Genomic DNA, 23,624 nt, shown 5'->3' on the forward strand with positions numbered 1-23,624 from the left:
GCAGAATTATCGTATCTAAATTTATACTCAATCTAATACTTCCAAGATTTCTTTTTCGGAAATGTACCTACTTCGGACGATTGGCAAATTGGTCAAATATACTGTCGAATGTCGAGAAGAAAAAAGATTACCGGCTTTTTTGCTCCTTGGGATCGAGTCCGGGGTTGTTGTTAGTAGAAAATTAAAAAAAAAAAAAACAACAGGACTCTAATTATTATTAATATTTAAAAATCCGATATCGAAGCAGGATTCAGCGATATTAAAAACTTTTGTACGGAAATCTACAACTGACGTTTGACAGCTATTTTTCGACACGTTTGTGGCACGAAATTTTCTTTCTCACCTCTTTCTCAACACCAAAATTTCCAATTTAGCGTGCGGGACAATTCAAAGAGCAATCACTTAAATTAATTTTGCAAAATGCGATTTGATACCTCATAGTTTTTGCTTTCTAGGTTCATACCACCTGTTATAATTTTATTGTTCACAGGGTATTTCATTTCAATCGGCTAGAGGCGATCACTATAACACTTTCACCAACGCTAGAAAGTCGATTTTTTGGTTAAAAATGCTTCATTTCTCTGTGACTGCTGTCGCTGATAAAACTTTTTCATACTTTCATTTACACATTGAGCGGTATTGGCTTTTTGCTTCTGCGTGATTGAGTGTGCACCAAAGTCGTATGCTAACAGAAGGAAAATTGAATAACTGCTCAAAAACTAATATTATAATATTTTCTTGCTCAAGGATAGCTAGTTTCTGTACAGTGCATCCCAGGAAACAATTCGATATTCAAAATTATACAAGCGTATTTTCCTTAGAAATACTAATAAAAAAACAAAAAAAAAGCGAGACTAAAAACCATGAACGTACCTTCAATATCGATGTTTTCCTTCGACTCACTCCAACATTTTCTGTGCATGTTCGATCTAACTCTGCGATAAGTCATTATATTCAGAAGACAATTCTCTACATTAATCCCATCATGGCCATTTTTTTTTACCACATGAGTATCGTTAAGTATTTAGTTTTTCAAAATTGCACTGACACTGTTTATCACCGTTTGAAAGTGGTTTGAAATTAAAAAAAAAAAAAGATGTCAAAGCTCTCATTGATAATTTGAGCATTCTTTTACATCTCTACGGGAAACAGCGTACCTTACGAATCTCATGGTTTGCCAAACCTTTGATAAGCCTTTCCGACATTTGCAGGGTCAGACGCTGGAACAAAAATCGACGCCGACCACCGAGGCGGTGGTTAGCACAGACCCCGCCTGCACCCTGGAATGCGGCCCGGGTGGAAATTGCTACGTGGAGCCGCGCCGCGCCGATGACGGAAGCCAGGTCAGTCAGGCGGGACTCGAGGCTACCGCAGCTGCAGCCACGAGACTGACGGAGGCATCCTTTGCTCAGAGATGCCAATGTCCGCTTGGGAGAGGCGGTGATCGATGTCAGGACGGTAAGCAAAGACGACCGGAGCCGTCCCCTCGATCGTTTGTCTTCCTTCAATTTCTAATTGTCAGGGATTCAGAGGTTCGAGCCGTGGGGTGAGAAGGAATTAGGAATCAAGCACAGAGGCTGATCAATGGGTTATTAGCAGGTGTACACAGCCGGTTCTGGATACAGATTCTCATACCGACACAGTTATCGACACTTAGCCAAGATGCAAACCCTTCTTATAGAACGTTAGATGATGGGGAATATTCCCACTTTGATGAACTCCATCGGATGATCGAAAACGTCGGTCAACTAAAGAACCAATGATTGATAAAGACAATCAGAGTGGGCTTACCCTTCATTCTCGAACGTACTAGAAAAGGGTTCGCGTCTTAGCTAAGAGTCGGAAAATGTGTCAGTATAGGAATCTGTATTCAAAGCCGGCTTTGCATACCTTCAGTTTTCAATCGTTCACGCACGATTGTGGGTGTAAACCAAATGCATGCGAAGAAGGTTCCCGGTTTTTCGATTCGCTATGAACCCGAAACTCGGTGTCACAAAGTAAAGGGCATAATAAAATTCTGACGACGGGAGAAAAATTTTTTGCCGATTGCACCACTGCTCAGTTTTACGGTTTTGTTCCCTCAGACTGGTATTGTATACTTTTATCCCGATGTTCCTTCTCTTCTTATCATTATATATACCCATCTAGACTTTCTTCAGTGGCCAGATATGAGGCACTTCGAGCCTGCCGAGAAACTTTGTACAGTTCAAAACTAGGCCAATATCTTTCGAGGATAGCCCGTTCAAGTTTTGCAAAGAAATGAAAAGCAAGTATAATAACACGACGGCGATATTGAACACCGGGGCTGTGACGTTGCTTCTTCAGAAAGGCGCCCCTTCCTTCACCCCGTTTGCCCCCTTTGCTGGGTCCGCTTCTCCCGGCTTAAGCCTGACGCACGAGGCTCCGCAGGGCCATAAGGGAATAAGGGAATACCGTTTCGCGATGACAACACCCGGGCCAAACCTGCCCTAGGATTAACCCGGTCGACGCAGATGACAGCCTTGCGGAGGGCTTTCCCTGTCCAGTTCCCTATTTATATTTTCTTACCCTCTGCAATCCATTACACACATAGAATACATGCCTAGAATCCATACTTTTTCTCGTTCCTGTCATTTTTTATGTCAACGTTTATCGTTGATATAGCTCCAATTCGAATCAAACGTCGCAATTTTTTTTACCATTAGGATGTTTGGCCTACTGTATATTGTAAAATTCAGTGGAAATCTCATATAATTGGCTTCTCAAATGATAGTGATAAGTATTATTGCACGTATTTTCAAAAGTCGAATCTTTTCTGCAGGTAATGGTATTTGGCCAAAATCATTCTGATAATTCCAGTATTACCGTATGTGGGGATCGCTGGGTTTTGGATGGTTGAAAAAAAAACGTTCGTTTGTTATTCGAAAATTCGAGTAAAATCTGCACGAATATACCTATTTAATTACACCCTAAATCTCTCGGCAGCATTAGATACTTGCACCTGCAAGTTTATCGAGTCTTTCGAAACGTTTTGCTGCTCGTAGAGCGAGAATATACCGTATCCCCGAAACTAGTAGTATAACTTCTCGGTTGGACCAGGTGAGTTTTTATCTCTCCGGCCTCGCCGAACCACTGCAACGAATCCCGGCGTTGATTTTTTTCTTCTTTCTTCTGATTTTCTCTTTTCCTTCTGCCGCTACTCGAGAGCTGGAATAAAAATGAAAATTGTACAAACTTTCCGCCGATAGGAGGGAGAGAATGTTGAATCGTACTGTTACAGCAGCTGTAGCCAGTTCTCTACTTTCATTCCTATTCTTGCAGGTCTTTTTCTATCTCCGAACTGTTTCACCTTTCAAAACGAGATATTTGTTTCTTTCGTCGTATAACGTACAGTAGTGAATTATATATCAGCCTCATGCGTATTAACGAAATTATTATATTCTCCGCAAAGTGCAGTATTTATATTGGTATATGTATGATATATATATATGATTACAGACTCGCTGCGAATTACCTGTGACTGAGTCTCGTAATGTCGGGTTTTTAAAACTTCGCAAGAACGAGAAAAATAGTGTGTAGGAAAAAGGGAAAGAGCTCGCAGTCCATGCTCACCTCCTTTGTCGGGAATAACGAGACTCTCGAGTCGGCGGAATAGGAGTGTGTTTAAAATTAGCCAAGAGCTACTTCTCGCCCAACTGCAGTCTAATGACCAGAATGTCGCCTTTCGGAGCCGCTTGTAATTTTTGCCCGAGATATCACGAGAGTCTTAAATGGTTAAAAATTCCCCTTCGGCGGACCCTGATTGCTTACTCTTATTTTTGACTGCAGTATTTTTTCCCCTCCGCGTGATTCGTTTTCCGCCAATAAAGCTTTCACATGCCGCCCTCGTCCCGATCAACCCTTTGCATGTTGATATGCTCCTGGGATTCCGCTGTGGAATAATGTTATCGAATTCAATGCCGCAGCAGGTGTTGTTTACCCTGCAGACGGCGTAAACCGATCGAAGATATATTACTGTGAGATATGCTTTTAGGTATGCTTGTGAAATTGGAAAATATGTTGTTGATCAGTCCGAAACCACTTCAATTGTATCGCATTCATCTTTGCGATAGCTTAAATTTGATTCACGGGCTTTCCGTTACGAATATCGTAATAGCGTTTCAGTGGTTTGTCCGTGTCTTTGGTTAATTGACCTATTGCACATAATTGAAACTCGATAATTTGTATTCTTCACTGTCAAAATGGAATAAAAATTTCGTACCAATTACGATTCTACCCTGTTTCACAAAAGGAAAAAGAAAAATGAAATTAAAAAAGAGGGTATAACAGCTGAAACCTTACTTCCTAATTTATAATGAATTTTTCGGGAAACCGAAAGCTTCTTCGCCTGAGTTATAATTTATAAATAAGCGGCGTTTCAACGTCCCTTTGAAAATCAGATATAATCCCCTCCCAGTCTCCGTTAAATCCTTAAGGCTTATTTGCCGCGTCAGAAGCGTTGCGGCTCACAAAATTTTTACTCCCGGATGATCTCGTCTCGCGTTTCTCATCCTGCCGTGGATACGTAATGTAGGTATATTGTGTACAGAGGTATAGACGTGGCGCGCGCCGCTCATGCATAATACGCCTATTGATACGCGTCAAGTTATTCCCTGCAAGAAGTCCTACAAGCACCCATATTTGACGGGAGGCACGCAATGCTCGGCGGAAATTGAATTTCCTTTAGAACTTGGGCGCGATATTGGCAATACTCACAGTGATCACATCCGTACTTAATAACTAGGAACACGAGTTGCCTCACAGCTTATATACCGGAAAGACATTTTGTTTTTTCCCCTATATTTCAAAGTGTAGCAGGCACGCAATCTTCCCTCGGTCGAGAAACGTGGGCTCGGAAAAAAACCGCGTGATAAGACAAGGAAAATAATTCGTGACGCATGATTGAAAATAAAAAAAAGAAACCGAAATATTGAAGGGCGGTTAAGAGACGGACTTTTGTCTCGCTGAAACTTTGGCAAGGCTCATCCCTCTGCATGGCAGCATGTCCGAGATCCGAGCAGCAAGCATTAGCGAAGACCGCGTAATCGGGTTCAGATTTTCTCCACCTCGATCATCGCTCGAAGGTGAATATAAGATAAGGTGCAGAGCTTCACCATCAAGCAGCCGCGGGGCTGCTGCGGGAAATTTCCGCCTAATTGGCTCAATTTAACGCCAAGGATTTAATACGCTTTTGGCGGTTCGCCAGTCGCGACGCCTCGCTCGACGCTGAGGATGTGCTTGAAGCGAAGGCGTGACCTCATCCTCGACCCTCGAATCGTCGACCGGGAGTTCAATAGCTCGGAATTTGAAAGATGACCTTCTTTTTTTCCCTCGGCTGAAGACGGAAAAAGGGAGGGAAAGCTTTCTCGTCTTTCCTTTTAATTCCCGAGATGGACTCCCGTGATTCTATGTCATTTCTGCAAATTGCCGTTGAAAATTTCCTCTTAATCTCCCCGATTTTTGAGCCACGATATCTTTTTTTTATTCGCAGTTCCGTGGAAGCATCTGTTAATCCGAGTTCAACTTTCCGGGATTTCGCATGCTGCACTCCGCAAAATTTTTCCTTGCATCCATAGATACGAATAATATATTTATACAGAGTGATTTTCTAACGACTGCATGGTTCGTTGTCTGATAAAATTTAATGCGCACTCACTATAATCCGAGAACGGCTGTTTGCCAGCAGCGTTGCGAATTTGGTGTTTTCCCCGCTAAATCTGGCGGTTTTGAAAGATTCTTGGGGAGAATATTCAACTGTTTGCTGGTTGGCGGGAAATTTGGCGATTTTCAAAGCAATTCAAATTTTTTAGCGGTGGTTCTCGCCAATTCCATATTTTTAACGGAAAATTTGATGGTTTGATTTTTTTTTTTATAACGGCGTGATTTTTACACCATTTTTTTCCTCCGAAAATATAAATCAACAAAGAGGTACAATCACAAATGCAAATACGCTAAACTCACAGTCAAATATGAAACCAAATGAACTAAAACTACAATCACATATAAACCTGAATAACGAGTCAAATATGATCTCAAATAAACAAACCCACATCCAGACATAACCCCAAATGAACAAACTCCAAACAGGCCACCTAAAAACTCGAATGCATGAAAAATTATTCGCGAACCTCACACTCAGGTTTTCCAATTTAACGTCAGATACAACATTTATCACAAAACGCAAACCAATGAAATTGGTTTTGCTAGCGTTATGCTCGTTTTCGTTTTCGTTGGGTTTTATGTACGTCTTTTGATTGATTTGTCGGTTTTAGTTTTTAAAGTTTGGTGTTCTTTTTTTTGGCGGAAAACGTAGCTAATTCCGTGATCTTAGGTGGGAAATAGTGCAGGCGAATCCAGCGGTTTTTTGTGGGATTTGACAAAGACCCAAGCGGAATTATTACAATCTGAGTTGGCAGCACTGCTTGCCCGGATCAACCAGGCCTACCTCCATAATTATAACCTCAAAAATTTTGAGGTTAGAGACACTTGGTCACCCTGTACATATCCTACATATATGTATAAGGTATACAGCAGTGTCTATTTTTGCAACGCCGTTGGAATTGTTCTCTTCCGTTCTAATCATTCCTGATTGCCAATTCCGAGGGATGCATCCTCAACACACTGATTCGGGGCGCAGCTAACTGCTCGATATGTATGCCGGAATACCGCATACACACTCCAGCGCGCGATATTCGTTGTTCCGCGGTTTCTCGCCATGGTTATTACCAGGACGATATCCCCGTTCAACGGTTTTCAATCAAACGGCTTGAAATCAGCGTTGATTAACCCTCGTTCCGATCTCGAATTTGCCGGGCGTCGGAAAACGGACGGACGAAATAAAACGGGGAGAAAATAACGACGAAAGCACGTATTCGTGCAGCTTGCAACATCATTTGTAGGCTTAATCTGTGATTTTACTTTTAATTGTAAGGCGGAAAAAAGAGACGACGTATCACACGGAGTATAAAGAGTGGAACGTACAACTTTATTTTTCCTATACAGAGGTGTGACCAGCGGCTTAACATAAAAGTCACTAGGCTGGCCTATAAGTTAGATATAACTAGTTAGATGTTCTTAATTTGAAAAACATCATTTTTTCATCCCATCGTGAATTATTATCTTTAAAGCAGTATCGGCACTACCTAAGATTTTTCGCGTGAATTGCATTCGGAGAAGAGAGAAGGAGGAAATGGCCGTCGCACGGTATGCGAACACCGTGAAAAAGAAAAGCTCAGGGTGCGCAACAGCGATTGCTGCAAGGGGAGTTATGACGTATTAGAGTCACGGAGTCTTCCGGGGTTTCGGGGCTGCAGCCGTTCTACGACGATGCACCTCGTTGAACTATCGGCTCCGATGAAGCGAAAAATTTGCAGACGATCCCCTCACATTTTCCCGTAAACCCGATGCGCCGTCATTGAGGAATGTATTCAGACTTACATGTATTACGTATATGCAACGGTACATGTATGTAGAGATGTAATATATTGCATAGATATAGGGTTACATGTACTATAAAATATCGTCGACGGGATCAGTCAAATTCCAAATATATCATTCTAAAGATTTTTCACCTAGAGAACTAGTTTTTATATTTGCTTTCGAAAACTAACTTGTGCATAACTTTAGCTTCAAAGGATGATTCGCTTATTTTCGTATATTTTTGGCTCAGCATCCTTTGAAAAAAAGTTCGTATCAATAAAGCAGATTTTTATTGAATCGACCAAATCATTATTTCACTGTATTACTAATAAAATGTTTATTTCTTTGGATTCTGCGGACTTGCGAATCGTTGACAGATTCGAAGGTAAATCATGTTTCTGCCCGTAAACAATTTGATTGATTGAATATCGTGATTTCACAGGACCTATTAATTCTCTGATTCTATGAAACTACAATGGGTGTACAGGAAAATATTTTACTGATTTACAGCTGTTATTTATATCAGGCAGCAACAGATATCCAACGATAACGTTTTGTTGAAAATAATAAATTTTCATTCGTGTGATTGCGAGTGAGACGTCGTTTGACGTTTATGTGACCCATTTCGTGTCCTGAATTCAATAGAAATGGTTTCATCGATTCTCGTTAAATCGGGCCAAAAAACAAAAACAAAATGAAATTATTACCTCAAGTTTTTCAAATTCATATGACCCTCGGTTCGGAACTGATTAAGGAAATCGATCTTGCTGAATTTTATTTCTTCTTTATTCAATTAGTTTTATTTTCGTGCGTGCATGCAGAGTTAAAAATTATTTGAAAATGAAAAAATAGAATATGTTTGAAAACAATTTGATGCTCAGTATGTCCAAGCTTTCAGGTCACTCGGGTATTTGACAATAAGACTTCACGGTATCGTCATTTTACATGTATATGAATTCGAACTTCATACAATCCATAAATCCATCCATAAGGTGCAGGGTGTTCCATAGTTGTACTGTGACAATCTGAAACAGTGAGAAAATGTACAACAGCAGGAGGCCAAGCGTCTGGATCTTCTATGACGAGGAGCCGCCCTATGGGGGGCTTGGCAACGGGGAGGGGGGAATTTCGCAGACGGCGTGGCATTCGCACTAGCGAAATGAAACGTTGGCTGAAATGCGAGATGCGCGACCCGAGGGAAAATGAGGGGGAGGTTGCGGGGCACAAAGAAACGGAGCTTTCAGAGTTTCGAACGGTTTTTTGCTTCCGGATATCAAAGTGTTTAAAGAAGAATATATTCCTGGTGTAGAATGGAAGCCACCTTTAAATTTACTGACCATGAGACGCGGGCGCGAAATTCGAATATAAATTTCTGTCGTTTGAAGCGGTTCCAACAATCCGTCAGTGACTGAAACTTGAATTCTACGAGTCTTGTACAATTTGGAGGGTTGAATTTTTTTTTTCACAACACCGTCAACAACACCCTTTAAATATTTGATTTTGTACAGTAAGAAGCGAGTATCAATCTCTCTAGCAGTTTTATAACTCGCAAGGAATTCAGGGGCGGGGGTGAACGGGAAAAAGTCACAAAGCATGAAAGATCTGAAAGGCACGACGACTGAGCGTCGAGTTTGTCTTGCTCCGTTAGAGCTTTTCTTCGCGTACGAGACAGTTCTCTCGACGTTTCTACGTGTAAAAAATTGTCTACCAAAAGAACAGCTCCTTCCAGAATGATAAATTATTCACATCTGGCAGGCTGCATGTATAACAAGATGTAAAGAAATTATTTGATGTAACCGTACCTTGTAGATTACATACAGCGATGACAGTCACGTGCCGAACCGCGAAGCAACAGCGCGGCGATTCTCGTTCATTGCGGTGTTGAAGTTATGCCAGTGATCTGATCACGATGAATATTATTATCGCCCTATTGGAATTCCAATCGTCGTTGGATTCATCATTATCCGATCGAACGCGATTACTCTTCAGCATTCCACGCACGCACCCTGTAATATAAAATCCTCCGCGATTTTATGACCACACAGTCGCAATTTAGGGGGACGATGGAAAACAGGGTCATGTCGAAAAGTAGTTTTTTTTTTATTGAAACACGAGGAAGAAAGTTGCCTCGATGCTACCTGAATAATTTCAAAATCTTACACTATCGATCAATTTATTCGAATCACACATTTTTTGATCTGACTTTCGATTTCTTGTTAATTTACAATGCGTCTAGTATACGGATATAATAATGTGGATATGCGCACGGACAGAGGAATAATAATTCTTTGACCAATAGGAACAAACGAGACACGCAAATCAGTTCAGTCCCCTTTTTCGTTTTATAGTCCGTCTACGTATATTTGATCAAAAAACCAATTTGAGACCCGTCCAGATTACAGGATGCGCGTTAAAAATTCAGAACTGTTAATTTCACGCCGTCGTTGGTTTTGAAAAACCAACAGAATAACGTTCTCGACGGTAAACGGGAGAGAAAAAACCTGCGTGGCTGCGAACGTTTGCCTCGAAACACCTTGTGTCGGGAAAAAAATAAGTCGGGTCTGATAAAAAACGAGTTCGGCCTTTTCTTTTATTATTTCTGCCGACCCTTTTTTTTTTTCACCATCAACCCGTAAAATTTGATCACGCGTCCGCAAGCTCCGTTCCGGCCATCGCGGGAGGCGCGGGTGACTCGATGAAATTAAGAAGCTACTTCGAAAAGCTCGTTCGCCGTTCGCCCGCCGCGGAAAACCGGGGAAAATCAATAAACGAGGAGTTTGTAGACTCGCTTGCCCGGCCGACGGTGATGGTTGCTCCTCTTTAACGCCGGGCGCTCCTCGTCGAAGGGCCACCCTCTTAGGCAGCTGCCGACCGACCCCCCGCCGCACGATCACAACGGCTATACTTAATCACGCGACTGCGACAAACTCTGGATAAAATATCGACACCGCGACTAGCCGTAAGGCTGCGGTGCAGCCGTGGTAAGAATGAAAGAAGAACGGAGAAACGTTGACTCCGGGAACGTGAAATAAAATGAAATGAAATGAAATGAAATGAAATGAAATGAAATGAGATGAAATTCCACCCAGGGAAGGACCAACCTAAAGTGTGATTTAAATTTTTGCCATGGCTGATAAGAAAGAGACAGAAAAACGAGAGGAGAAACGCTGCAGGGTTATGAAAAGGTTTAAAGAAGCTAAAGCGAGCTCGGAGTTTTTCCTTGAAACGCGTTTCTTTTCTTTAATTTCGAAATAAAAATTTTTCACCGCATCAATTCTTCGAGAAGAAATCAAATAGTGGGGATTAAACAGTGCGTGGGCTTAGTTTCATTGTAAACGCAATTTTTATGCCAGGCGCGAGATTCCGGCGTATTGTATAAAAAAAAAAATAAAAAAAATACCCAAAGCTTAATATTGAACCCTCCGACGCAATTCGGTTGGGTTTCTAATCTCAAATAAGGAGGGGCTGTTTTACATATTATCCACACCGAAAATGAATGATTAATCGTTCGAGGTACTTTGCGCAAATATATCGTTTCGAGAATTCACATGAAAATATATAATCGAGTATCCGGGAATTTGTTTTTCATTTTGTCGGTTTTTGGGGGTGAAAAAAAATAAAAATAAAAATAAACTCTAAAAACACAGGTAAAAAAGAACACAAGCCGAAACTGTATTATAAAAATTATTGCCAATAGTGAAAGAGAGAGAGAGATAGAGGGGAAAAAAATAAACCGTTCGGTGTTCGTACTTAATTTTTTTTTAATACACGTTTTCTGCCATACCTGCAGCGAATTCTTCCGTGAACGTAATATTCCATAATAAACAGGAAAGCCAATTCGGCCGGCGTCGTACGTGTAGTAAAAATTTAAACACGTGTGTCACGTGCTCGTCCTTCCGTCTGACCAACACGGCGTATTACCATTGCCTGCAGAACTCGCCTGTTGTATCCGCAGTGATAAATCCCCGTAAGCATAAGGCGTGTTATACGGCTGGTTAAAATATAAATTGCGTAGTCCGCGTGTCACTGACACGGAGGGAATAAAGCGTCGAGGTAGCAGAATCACGTTTCGAGGGACGACTGCACGTGGTTATGGCTCCTAAAAAAATGGCGTAAATTTCCAGGACGACCTGTTGGAATCGGTTCTCCCCAGGTTCTAAAGTCTGAACGACGAAATACTCGGCGGCTCCGAGTGTTACCCGCCTTTTTATAAATATCGGTATTGCTTCGATCCTCGACATAGACGTGCCGCTGGATTCCGAAGGATATCGATCCCCTGATAAACCGGTTAGGCTCCATGTGATGCGCCTGATGTTAGTACGCTGATCCCACTGCCACTGCTTAGTTTTTTTCTCTCCGATCGCTGCAAGTTCAGGGGGTTGCCGAGTTGAAAATCAATACCTTGCGTTTCTTTGATGACAAGATGGTCGCGCAATGCGCATTCATCGAATTAATGTATTCACGAATCGTAAGGGATGATAATTTCTGGAAATATGTAAGGAAAAATATTGTAAATTTGTAAACTATATCGATTATTTATTTCGCGACGCGACCCGAAATGGTTTGAAATTTAGTAGATCCCTTCGATTTCACATTTTTATTTCAACAATCAAGTCGATATTGTTATTTCGTCGATCACAGTCGAAGTCGGTAATATCAATGTAAAAAAAAAATCCGTCTCAAATGAGATTGTATATAAAAATTTCTGAATAAAAACAATCATCGCGGTATAAAATTAAACGAATATATTACATTTTTTTATATTTTGACGCTATTTAAAATAAAAAAAAAAAATACGATGTCTGAGTTCTTGTTTATAAAATTTTATTTTCCACGTCTTGCATTTTTGTGAAACTCATCATCGCGCGCTTGCGAATGAGTTAATTTCATGAATACTTAATGTGCAATTATCTCGTGTCGAAATAACCGAAAAAGCAATGTTTTTCAACCTGCCAACCTTCCCAAAATATTTCCATATTCTGCAGCTAAATAATTATATTCGTGTTATCAACCGAGTTACGATTTGTAAACTCACTTACACCTGTTATTCCAGCATTGACCCTTTCAATCACAAATATTTCAACTCACTATTTTGGCCTGCATTTTATTACTCGGGGGTTTTTAGGATCACTAATTACGAATCTGAGGTTAGAATTTGATAATTTCTGTATCCAAGATGGCGGATCCAATATGGACGATCTAAAATCGAAAAAACCATCAACTTCGATTTTTCCACATTTTAATAGTCATACGAAGTAACGAAGATCACTTCAAGTTGTAAATAAATTGTGATAAGGGTAGGACAGGGAAATGTTTTAAGTGGGACGCTGAGCATCCCTCTGCGACTAAAAGGGTTAATGGCGAAAAGGGCCGACAGGTGAGTTGAGGTCCGGGGTCAAAGGTTCGAACAAAAGGTGACGAGCATGACCGAGAAGCGAAGGGTCGGGTCGCCGACGCAGGTTTCGTTCCCCGACCTTTTCGAATTCGAATGTTAGCCTTAACATTTTGCGCGTGCACAGCTGCCGGTGACGTGGGGAATAACAATAAATATATTTATTTAGAGGGGCTACGGCGTCGCTCACGATCAGCTACAGCGGTAAAACCGCTTTCTCGGTGTTCCTCGCGTTTGACTTGATTACAAAATCGATGGAACCAGTGCAGAAATACTGGCTTTATGGCTATCTTTTTTAGCCTTCTCCTACTTCATTCCTCCAACTCCCGCTCACATAATATAACCCACTGCGATTCGAGAAGCTAATGAATAAACTGAACTTTCGTATAAAAATATGAGGAAAAAGTGACGCTTCACCAGCAGATTTTCATGCTACATTACAAAACCATCGTTGCTCATTTGAATATCGAACGTTACGTACCTACGCTTTATAAATTGGAGGGGCGGGCAAAGTGGGCAACTTACGAAATTAACGCTTCAAATAGAGGTTTGAATCAATGGATCTCCAAATTTTTATTGAAAAACTATAACGCAACCGATTCCGGGCGTTCAACACCGTTGTACGAAAAGTCCGGAAATTGCGGGGAAAATGGAAATTTTTGAAAATTGAAAAATGCTTTGCATTCATTTTAGTATTTACTTGAGAATACTTTGAACATGAGATTAGCTACGTATATGTAAGAGGCTTATGGAGAAAAGGCGGGCAAAACGGGCCCTTCTTCAAACAATGTTTCAAAGTCATGCGCAAAGTTTTAAGGGTACGCTTTTATGCTCGCCTTTTCCTAAGTTCTCATGATATATAGTTGATTTCGTGTTTGCAGTTTGCTAGAGCAAGCAAATAATGAAATTTAAAACATTTTTCGAAGTTTAAGAAAAATTGTGGAAAATTTTCAGGACTACCCACTTTGCCCGCCCCTCATCTTCATATAATTCAAACCGCCCTAAGGTCCTTCATGGTCTTCGCCTCTCGATGTTTTGTACACCCTTCGTCATTCGCTATTTATTTATACAGTGTGATAGCGTTTGCAGTCTCCCTGATTTTTGTCCTGAAAGTTTTACACGCAGATGCAGGATGCGTACAAAATCATATAATTACCGAGTATAAACATAATATTTCATGCATTCATTTAATTAAGGGTGAACCTCGAAATCCCCCGCTTTTTCAATTACGTTGAATGGATAAAAGAAAAAAACAAAGAAAAAGTAAAAACGGGCAATTCTTTTTCTCTGTGTTAACAAAAAACTCTCTTGTGAATAAACAATGAATGTAAGGTTTCGTCGAAAATGTCACCGAGAAGAACGATAATGAAAAATTTACGGTTCTAGTAGGAATAGATAGGGTAGAAATTTGTTTACGAGAAACAGCATTCAATGTTTTTGTTTTAAAATTGAGATCTCAATTCGGCAATATGCCGCCTATGACTCCCACAATTTTCTTACATTGCAGTTATTTCCTAAAAACAGCAATACATTTCTTAAATTTATTTTCTCCAGACATATACTGCAGTGTGTAAAAATTAACTGGAGGGTAAAAAAGCTTCATAATTTATTTAAACCGTTGAGCGGTTTTCTCGTTACTTTTTTATTTTTCTACCTTTAAAGAGGAAGAAAAAAAAAGAGAGAAACGGGCAGGGAGTGGAGGTGAATATAATGGTGTACCCAGTAATGTGTCATTTTCGGTGACCCAGTTACGCGCTGTATAACATTGCGAGCCTCGGCATAAGCGGCATCCTCGCATCGCAAGCTGCTTTCGCAGTGGAATTCGTCGCCTGACAACCCACCGTGCCAAATTTCTCCCCCGCCGCCGCCACTTTTCCTCCTTTAATAATCTACGCGGTAAAATAATCGTAAATGGCGTAATGACGTCACGTCGAAAATAAGCAGCTCGGAGACGAAATTCCGATACGCCCAGCAATAAAGTCGAATTCCATCAGGCACGAGAAATTTCCCCTTATCGAGTAGAATCGATAAGAAAAGAGAAAATTTACTCCAATTGTGAGAAGAAATTCGTTTCCATTGACAAAGCTTCTTTCTCGTCGCTCCACGATAATAGAAAACAATTGAATTGCGGATGTTATCACTTCTCTGGTATTTAAAAAGTTGATCGAAAATTGGCCGATTAGAAGAAGAAAAAAAATGTTTTCACGCTATTCAGATACGCGAAGTTATAGTTTGATGTGATCTAAGCTAGAGATGCGAAAATTGTGGGGTACAATTTTAAAAGTCAAAATTCTTGAAATTCGGTTTAAGGTCGGCTCGAATCAAAATTTCGATAAGTGGTAGTGTTTTTATTTTCTCCGTGACAGCTCAGACTCTTTTGGTTTCTTATACCTCTTGAATTCTCGTAGAAAAAGAAGGTCAAAGGTATTCGATAAACGATGTCTGCCTTCACCGCAACCGCTTTTACTTTGACTAGCCCCACGGCTCGTGACTTTTACCCGATTATGCATTACACTTCAAAAGGCTAGCTAAACTGCTATAATAAGACTAGGTTATGAGAAAATTCTCCTCAGGCGTATCTGCCAGTCTTCAAACAATATCCAGAGTTAACTCTGCAACGTGAAGAACAAAAGTTGCTAACCATTTTCCACTCGAATGATTAGCCATCAAATCACGTCACTACTTTTTGAAAAAGAGTTGAAACTGCGAAACAAATATGACAGATACATTGGAGTTTAATATCTATGAATTATTTCTGAAATTAAACTTTAAAACTGATTGTCAAATTTTTTTCGATTGAAAATTCATGCCGATATTGTCAATTGCAAATTGTAAAACATTATGAAATTGTTTCTTACTTTTATGAGGTAAAGAGTTGCGCAAGGAGCTATTTAAACACCTTAATTTTTGTAGACGTTACTCGTACAAACATCCATGAACGTACACTGATTGTGAACAGACAGGAAAAGTTCGTTTCTTCAGACTTTATTGGCGTTTAAAATTTTACGTGAATCTCAAGAAGTTCACCGACGTCTCCTCTCAACAACCTACTTCGGACCTTCCTTTCCAAAAACCGTTATTCCCCCCCCGGTATCGCTTCCAAAGGCTGTTGTTGCAGTTTTTCCAGCAGAAAGGTGTAACTAAATTATTTGCTCTTAATGTTTTTTTCGCCTGCTTCTGCCATTCGAGTTCCGCAATTTACTACACAGTCTTTAACCATTTTCACTTCTTATCGCAGTGAAGAAGTATATTTCCAACTTCACTTCTACTGTATTTTCTCATAACTATTGCGATGGTTTAAATTTCGTGCAACAATAAACGGATGACAAGATCTTGTCAACAAAACGTAGCAAACGAAAGAAATTGATTTTGCTTCCTAATCAGCAGGAAATGTTGCATTGACAACTTTAATCGCACAGCAAGTAATTCCTTACATGACATTTTCTTATGATTCCAATAATATGAGCGGTGTTGCAGCAATACTCATTTTGCTAAAATTTTTTACCAACTAAACAGCCGATGAAAATTTTCTTATGTAGTGTCATTCGAATTTCTTAGGATTCATCCCCTTCACGTGTCGGGGATGTTGTTTCATTCCTGCTCGTATCGATATTGATTTTTTCAATGCTTTCTTCGTTTGCCACAATTTTTTACTCGGACGGCAAGGGTGGCCATTCACCCCTAAATCAGACTGATTACAAACTCGGCAAGAAATTGGCCCGGGCATCGTCAAAGCGCGGGTCTCCAAATGTTTTCAGAACACTCAAAGTGAAACGAGCAAATGGCGTGTTCCTCCTTCGCCAGTCGGCACCGAAAACCCATTTCTCCGCACTCGCACCGTCGCATAGAATCGATAGATTCGAACCACACGAAGCGGCGCGACGCTTGCAAGCTCTGACAAACCGTGTTTCGTGTATTGCGGGTAGTAAATGATGCGTGTAATGCTGCACACGCCTCGGCTTCGTTATTACCATAAACGATTCCGCCGCTGCAGGACCTCCTGCATTCGGCACGCGAGGATCGAGGATGTCGGGGGGCGGGTTTGATGTTCCGAATTTGAAAAGTTACGAAAGTGCTTAATTCCGAGGTATTTGGTGGCGAAAGTTGAAGTCAAGAAATCAAACCTTGAAGAAACGACAAAGCTTCGAATGGTTGAAAATCCGACGGCTCAAATTTCCGAAATGCTAGATTCCAGAAATTCAAGTTACGATTGAGTAAAGTTCCGATAGAGCGAAATTCCAGAAGTTCACGGAACTGAAATATCGTCGATTATTAGAAATTTTTCAGATTTTTAAAGTTTGTCATTTTCGCACTTTCGAAACTTCGACTTTTCGGAGTTACGCTTTTTCGGGATTTTGTCCTTTGGGAACTTTGCGTTTCCGGAACTTTTGAGCGTCGGGTTTTGGACAATTCGAAAATTTAATGTTTCGTCAAAGTTAGATTTTATTACTTTAACTTTCGCCGCGAAAAAATTCGTAATTTCGCTCTTTCGGAACTTTTAAAATTCGGAATTTTAACCTCGCCCCAACGTCGGATAACCGCCGTCCGCGTTTCGTACTCCAAGGCGTCTTTTCGACCGAGTAAAACGCGCGGCTGCACGAACTCGCCATAAATTCGACAATTAATTGCAAGGGAGAAACTTTCCTAGGTGTATGTATATTGAACCGCCACGCGACGGTTTTCCAAAAAGCTCCGCTGCTATACGAACTCAGGAAATCCTCGAAATCGTTTAAACAGCTTCGATAATTCGCCGGTTTAGGTTAGTGAAAAAATTTCACGCGTCAGTGTAATTTCTCGAGTTTGATCGATGAATTTCAATTTTCGATATGATCCTAGAGTGAATCGCACCAATTTCCGGGTGAATGAATTTCGTGCTGGTTTCATGTTTTTTTGTTCAATTTTGATAGCTCGACGGCTACCGCTGCCACCAAATTTCTCCCCCGGTAACGATTTTATTACTCGTCACGCGTGTGCGTCTGTGCCTGTATAGAATGGGAAAATTGGTGTGTATAGATATATATATACATATACAACCAGGTGAATCGAACGGAGGGGAGGAGCAGCTGAGGCGGCTTAATGGAGTCAGGAATTTCCCTATGGATTAGCCTATATATGTATGTACATACCTGTATGTAAGAGTACGTGTAGGTATGGCACATAGTCATATATACTAGCTCGCCGGTTACCATCGTGCAAAACCCCGCGCAAAGTCTGCAACTACGCGCTGCCTCGAGGGCAATCAATACGATAGATAATTTGAATTCTTTGGAAAAGCCTGTAATTATACTAGTACAAGGGCCCGACAACTAACTCCATTAATCAAACTCCCGGAAGCTTGATTTCCACTCTCGAAATTCATTTCGCGGCGCATGCTGATCGTTGGCGAAAGAATTTCGAAGACCTCTGGCGTGCATCGCGTAGGTTGAACAGTTCGAGGAAATATCAGGGGGCGAATTTTGAACGTTTCAGATATTTTAATTTTTTTTTTTGAGAAAAGAAAAAAGTGAAAGTACAAGCGCAAATTTTATCCGAACAATTTAATTTCATACTTTCATGTGCGTAGTCAAGAAGTAGAAAAAAAATAAATTAATAAATAAAAATCAGTGGAGTCACTCTGAACAGAGAAATAAAAAAATAAGTTAAAGAACGAACGAGGTAACAGAGAAAATAAGCAGGACGCTGCAGGCTTCATTCACGAGGCAATGCAGCGTTTTTGCGTAGCGGGGATGAAGGGGGGATGCACGGGATAAAAGGGCTTCCGACTCATTGCCGGAGCTCATTTATCGCCGTCTCGGTAACACGCGAAACATCGCGTTTCCCCTTCGAAGTCGCGGCATATTTCCCGTCGTGATTGATACGGATCCTCCGAATTTAGTTTCGGTTGCCATCTGCGCGGCTTAGGATCGGCAATTTTTTACCCTTGTCCTTTTTTGTTTAATTTTTTTTTTTTTTTACCTCGTTGTGTTTCCCGGCTCCCTTGTCAGTTTTTCTTTTTTATCAGCCCCCCACCCCCACCCCGCCCGCTCCCCTATATTTCCACCCCTGCCGGATACACCCCGGCTTTCTTACGACGTCGACTCACGGTTCACGAATCAATCTTTTTATAATGCGGCGCTTTACCTTCGTTCGTTCCCTGGTTCACCTCAAACCCTGCCACACGTCCTGTCGGATGAAACAACGCTTCGTCTCACGTATGGGATTCGAGGTCACGAATGGATTCTCGCTTAATCGTCTGCTGCAGATACCTTTTATCATATCCTTTTTTTGAATGAAATTTTTGGAGAAAGTCGTTCCCACTGTCTGTGTGCATTAAGGGGGGGTAGAGCTTGAACGGTCCAAAATCATACTTATTTTAAGGAGGTTTTGTTTTTTAAAGAAAATCAAAATATTCAGAGAAATTTGAGTTTGAGATCTTTATTATTCATAGTTTCAAGAACATTTCAGAATTTTTTCATCGAAATCAATAACAAAATGCCGGCACGACTCGTAAAAGTAGCGAACGACCACGTTTTCAATCCGGTGGCGCAGATTCCTCGGTCAATTCTTATCGAATCAATTTAAAATTTTGAAACAATGTTTAAAACTTGTTTATCGATTCAAGCTCGTGGCTAGGATTTTGAATTTCAGTCCCAAAATTTTTTTAAACAATTTTTTGTTCATTATCGTAAATATTTGAAATTTTCTTTTTTTAACATTTGGGCTACGAGCTCAATTCCGAAAAGATGTTTTTAACTCAAGAAAATTTTCCTATTTGTTTACAAGTTGAATGGTGGTGTCAGGAGATGCGCCACCGCAAAAGCTTTCGAGTTCGGAGTCGTTCGCTACTTATATGCGCCATGCCGCCATTTTGTTATTAATTTCAATGAAAAAATTTTAAAATGGTCTTTAAACTATAAATAATAAATCCCTCAAACAGAAATTGCTCCAAGTGTTTTCATTTTCTTTAAAATCACTCCTAATGTAAGAATAAGCATGATTTTAGACCGTCTGAGTCGTACCTCTATCCCTCCTAATTCCGCCTAAAATTGATATCGTATATTTTGGAATGCTTGTTTCAGGGCTAGTCGAAAAAAATATTCAAGTTCGGGAAAACGGTTTGTTCATCTTTCCGGGATTTTATCCAAGGTACCGTCCCACTGTTATATTCCGGTTTTGGGACAGCATAAACAATTGGACTTCCGGAACACGTGATTCGATAATCCACTTAGGGCTTAAAGCTTAAGGGAATACAACCTTTTACAAGAAGCGGGGTGCACAGCTGGGGTGAATTGTTTCATATACATACCTATACGTGTAATATAACATCTCTCTCCCTCCCGTAGGATTATCCAATGTGATCACATCTCGCAATCGGAGGACATACAAGCCGTTCACCCTACCGCGGTGCATTACGTCAATACTCCACAAAATTGGCGAAAAACCTTTTCCCGATTTAACGAATCGTACATTCAATTATCCCTATGTCCTGATGATTAAGTAACGATGATTAAGTAACGGGTCATAATGCGGGGGTTTGAATTTCACAGAATCGGAGGTGAGGTCTCCTCGTTTCACCGGATCCGGTTGGCTCGCATTTCCGGCGCTGAGAGCGGCGTACAAACACGTTCAGCTGGAACTCGAGTTTCGCCCGGAAGCCTGGGACGGAGTTCTCCTGTTGGCCGGGGAGCGGGACGATCTCCAGGGTGACTTTATGGCCCTGATACTCCATCACGGCTTCGTGGAGTTTAGGTAAGCGGAACCGAACCTTGAATCATCTAGCATCAGGTCCCAGGATGGTATTTCATTGCCCCATTCACAAAATAAAGAATATGCACTAGGTTTCCAAGCCCATTTTTTAGGAACTAGGATTCGAGACGGGTTTGAAAATTTTCACCAATGACTTGAATTCGCCGAAAATGTAGAGACTTTTGTTCTCAGGACAAGTGACGTTACTGAATTTTCCGTGCGACAATAGGAGTTGGATGAAGTAGAGAAGACAAAGCGAAAGAAACGAAGATGCTGATTTTGTTTAGGCGTTGCAGGGTCGAGTTTTCGGAGAATCCTGTCCGCCGGCGGATCCTCGTATGGGTTTCAAGTTTTCGTAAAGTTGGGAACGAGCCGTAAAAAGTTTACTCACAATTCTTGAGTGGGTCCGGTAACGCGTTTCGGCGACAGGAATAAAAAGAGGCAGAGTCAGTCGCGTCATGGAACGGTAGACTCTCTCTCACTGCGTGTCTGTCTGCCCCTTGTCCGAACGATCGATGTTGAAGAGGATGAAATCCTATTCTAAGATTTGGCCTTTGCCACATATTCCGTGTTTTCTGGGGCCAACTACAGAATTCCGCATAATTCATCCTCCTTCGCGTATCAAATCGAATTAACTTTACCAAGACTCGAAGATTTAATGACTAATCATGTGCAGTTATATGTATAAATTTTGGTAAGCCGTAGCTTTTGACCGATCATTCTCACAATGAGAACCAAATATATGAATAGGTATATTCGAATTTTCATTTATCTCGCGCGATCATTTTACACTGGCAGTGTTGAAAAAATCAAGCTTATTTCCGGATTGCAGATATCTCGGAAAAAACTCGGAACAAAACGGATGGTAAAAACATTCGGGACTTGTCTGCGCAACTTCGGGCTGAGTTCGTTGCCCCACAGTCTTCTACCATCTGGAGAAGCTCGAGCTTTTGGCAAGCTTGACCTTTCAGGTTGAATGCCAGGATACAAATAGCAAAAAGAGTTCTGGACACAGATTCCTGCATTATTAACGCTAGCCAAGACACAAACCTTTTTCAAGAACGTTCGACACTGAGGGATATTTTCACTTTGACTGATTTGATGGAACATCGGATCATTTGGCTGTCCGACATTATCGATAAAGTCAGTCACAACGTGGATATCCCCCACCGTTGGAAACTCTTGAAAAAGGTTTGTCTCTTGGCTGGTGTCGGTAATGTAGGAATCTGCGCATAGAACTAACCTTGCTATTCTACTGCTCTGTCGCTGCTATCGCTAATTAGGTACAACTTGGACTCGCAATTTTAGCCCATTATCCACTGCCACGTTACGATTATACTTCGGGTCTCCTTCCTTTGCCTTTCACCTACTGTGTAGGCATTGAAAGGCCACCGGGCTGTCTTTGTCACAAGGCTAGGTTTCTCGCGAGCAGTTCTGGCAAACTTCCAACTTTCAATTTTCATTGTTTTCTCACGTAATCAACTCTCTTACACTTTGGATCCAAACTCGACGCTAGGCTTTCCACAAACCGCGTTCCTGGACTATTCTGGACATGTTCGCGGCTGCTGGTGAACTGCTACAGATGCCAAAGAAATGCTTTTTTTTGTGAACAATTCCTTATTGGGTAGACCCGTCGATTCTTCAGTGGAATCTTTGGAAAAATTACGATTCGTTCACAGAATTTTGATTAGATTTTTTTATTTTTATTTTTGCCAAATAATGTTACTACACCAAATTTCAATTTGTTCAAACTAGCAATTCTCGGTACGGTATGTTTGATTTGATATTTGAAAACCTAAGAATATCTTAATTGAGTCATTCCTAGGTTATACATATACCTACGTATATCAATTAGTTATAAAATTTGCATTTTCGTTGCTAATTTGACGAAAACATACATGGTCCAGAAATAATCATGCAACTTTAGTATATTCATGTTTATTCTTTGTTTCAGTACTTCAGTGTAATCACTAGAATTTAATTACTTTTATAATCCTAATCATCCTTATACAATTCTTTTCCCGCTGATCAAAATTATTGAAAAAAGTTGCCACAGTGTGAGATTCCGAAAAACAGAAATTCGCAGCTCTCTGAATCGTTTCCTTAAATCACAGCTAGAAGAGTTTCAATCGGCATGATTCGCGCATCTATAGCTTAAATAAGCTTTCTCAACTTTGATATTTCTATATTCGACAAATATAAATTAACCTGCGTACGCTTCTGGCGCATCAAAGAGACTTACATTGCAAGATAAACCGTCTTCCTTAATTTTTCATCCGCGTTGCTCTTATCATCATCCGTGAGATGCCGCGTCGCGAATCCGAGAAGTTTCCAGTTGCACTGCGAGGGTCAAGAAATTAGCACTAATCTCTCGTTAAAGTGCAGGTTCACCGACTGCAGCGAGTTGTTAGCCGTCAGCGCCAACAAGCCTGTAAAGCCAGGATTGGCAGATGGCCGGAAGACGATAAAAACCGAGGGATGAAAGGTGGAGTGGCTAGACCATTTCTCCCGGAGCGTTTCTTCCCTTCCCTTCCCTTCCCTTATCCCTTTCTCCGTGTCTCCGTCGTAAATAGAATTAATGAACCCTAATTGAGATTAGCTTACGTCTCCCATCGCGAAACGACTGCTGCTCGAGGCGTGGGGTGAAATAAGCACAGGGCCCACGTATCACAAGGCATAAGAAGGGGTGGCCCACACGCCCAGCTTGCTTCTAGGTACCTGCACAACTACCCTGGCTTATTGGGGCCATACGCCATCAGCTCGGCTCTTCCCGGGCTTTCTCTCAACTTATGACGCACCACGGCCACCCTTAAAGACGGCATGACACCAGACAACGGAGACTTATACTATTGCTGACTGATTAAGATTTCGAAACGACTCGACTCTCCCGAGATAACGATCCACCAACCCGTCTAACTAAGTCTCGCCAAACCTCAAACCTCCTCCACCTTCCAGAATTGACTCGCTCTGAAATGAGACGGAATACGCAGCGAACGAGATTTCATCCTGTTTGTTCAAAGCCGTGGGTTTTTGCTCCCCCCACTCTCGTTGTTTTGTCTTTCGATGATGA

At 41.1% G+C, this 23,624-nt stretch overlaps 1 protein-coding gene across 2 annotated transcripts in view; it reads left to right on the plus strand.

The window, feature by feature from the left end:
* Nucleotides 1-23,624, plus strand: part of LOC107224901 (pikachurin) — an 82,269-nt gene that overhangs the window by 35,696 nt on the left and 22,949 nt on the right. For both annotated transcript variants that reach the window (XM_046729851.1, XM_046729852.1), the window contains exons 5-6: nt 1,212-1,458; nt 20,356-20,557. In XM_046729851.1, coding sequence (XP_046585807.1) covers nt 1,212-1,458; nt 20,356-20,557 — 449 coding nt within the window. The remainder of the gene's footprint in view (nt 1-1,211; nt 1,459-20,355; nt 20,558-23,624) is intronic.

This window comes from Neodiprion lecontei, chromosome 1 (genome assembly GCF_021901455.1).
Source record: "Neodiprion lecontei isolate iyNeoLeco1 chromosome 1, iyNeoLeco1.1, whole genome shotgun sequence".
Taxonomy (NCBI): Eukaryota; Metazoa; Arthropoda; class Insecta; order Hymenoptera; family Diprionidae; genus Neodiprion; species Neodiprion lecontei.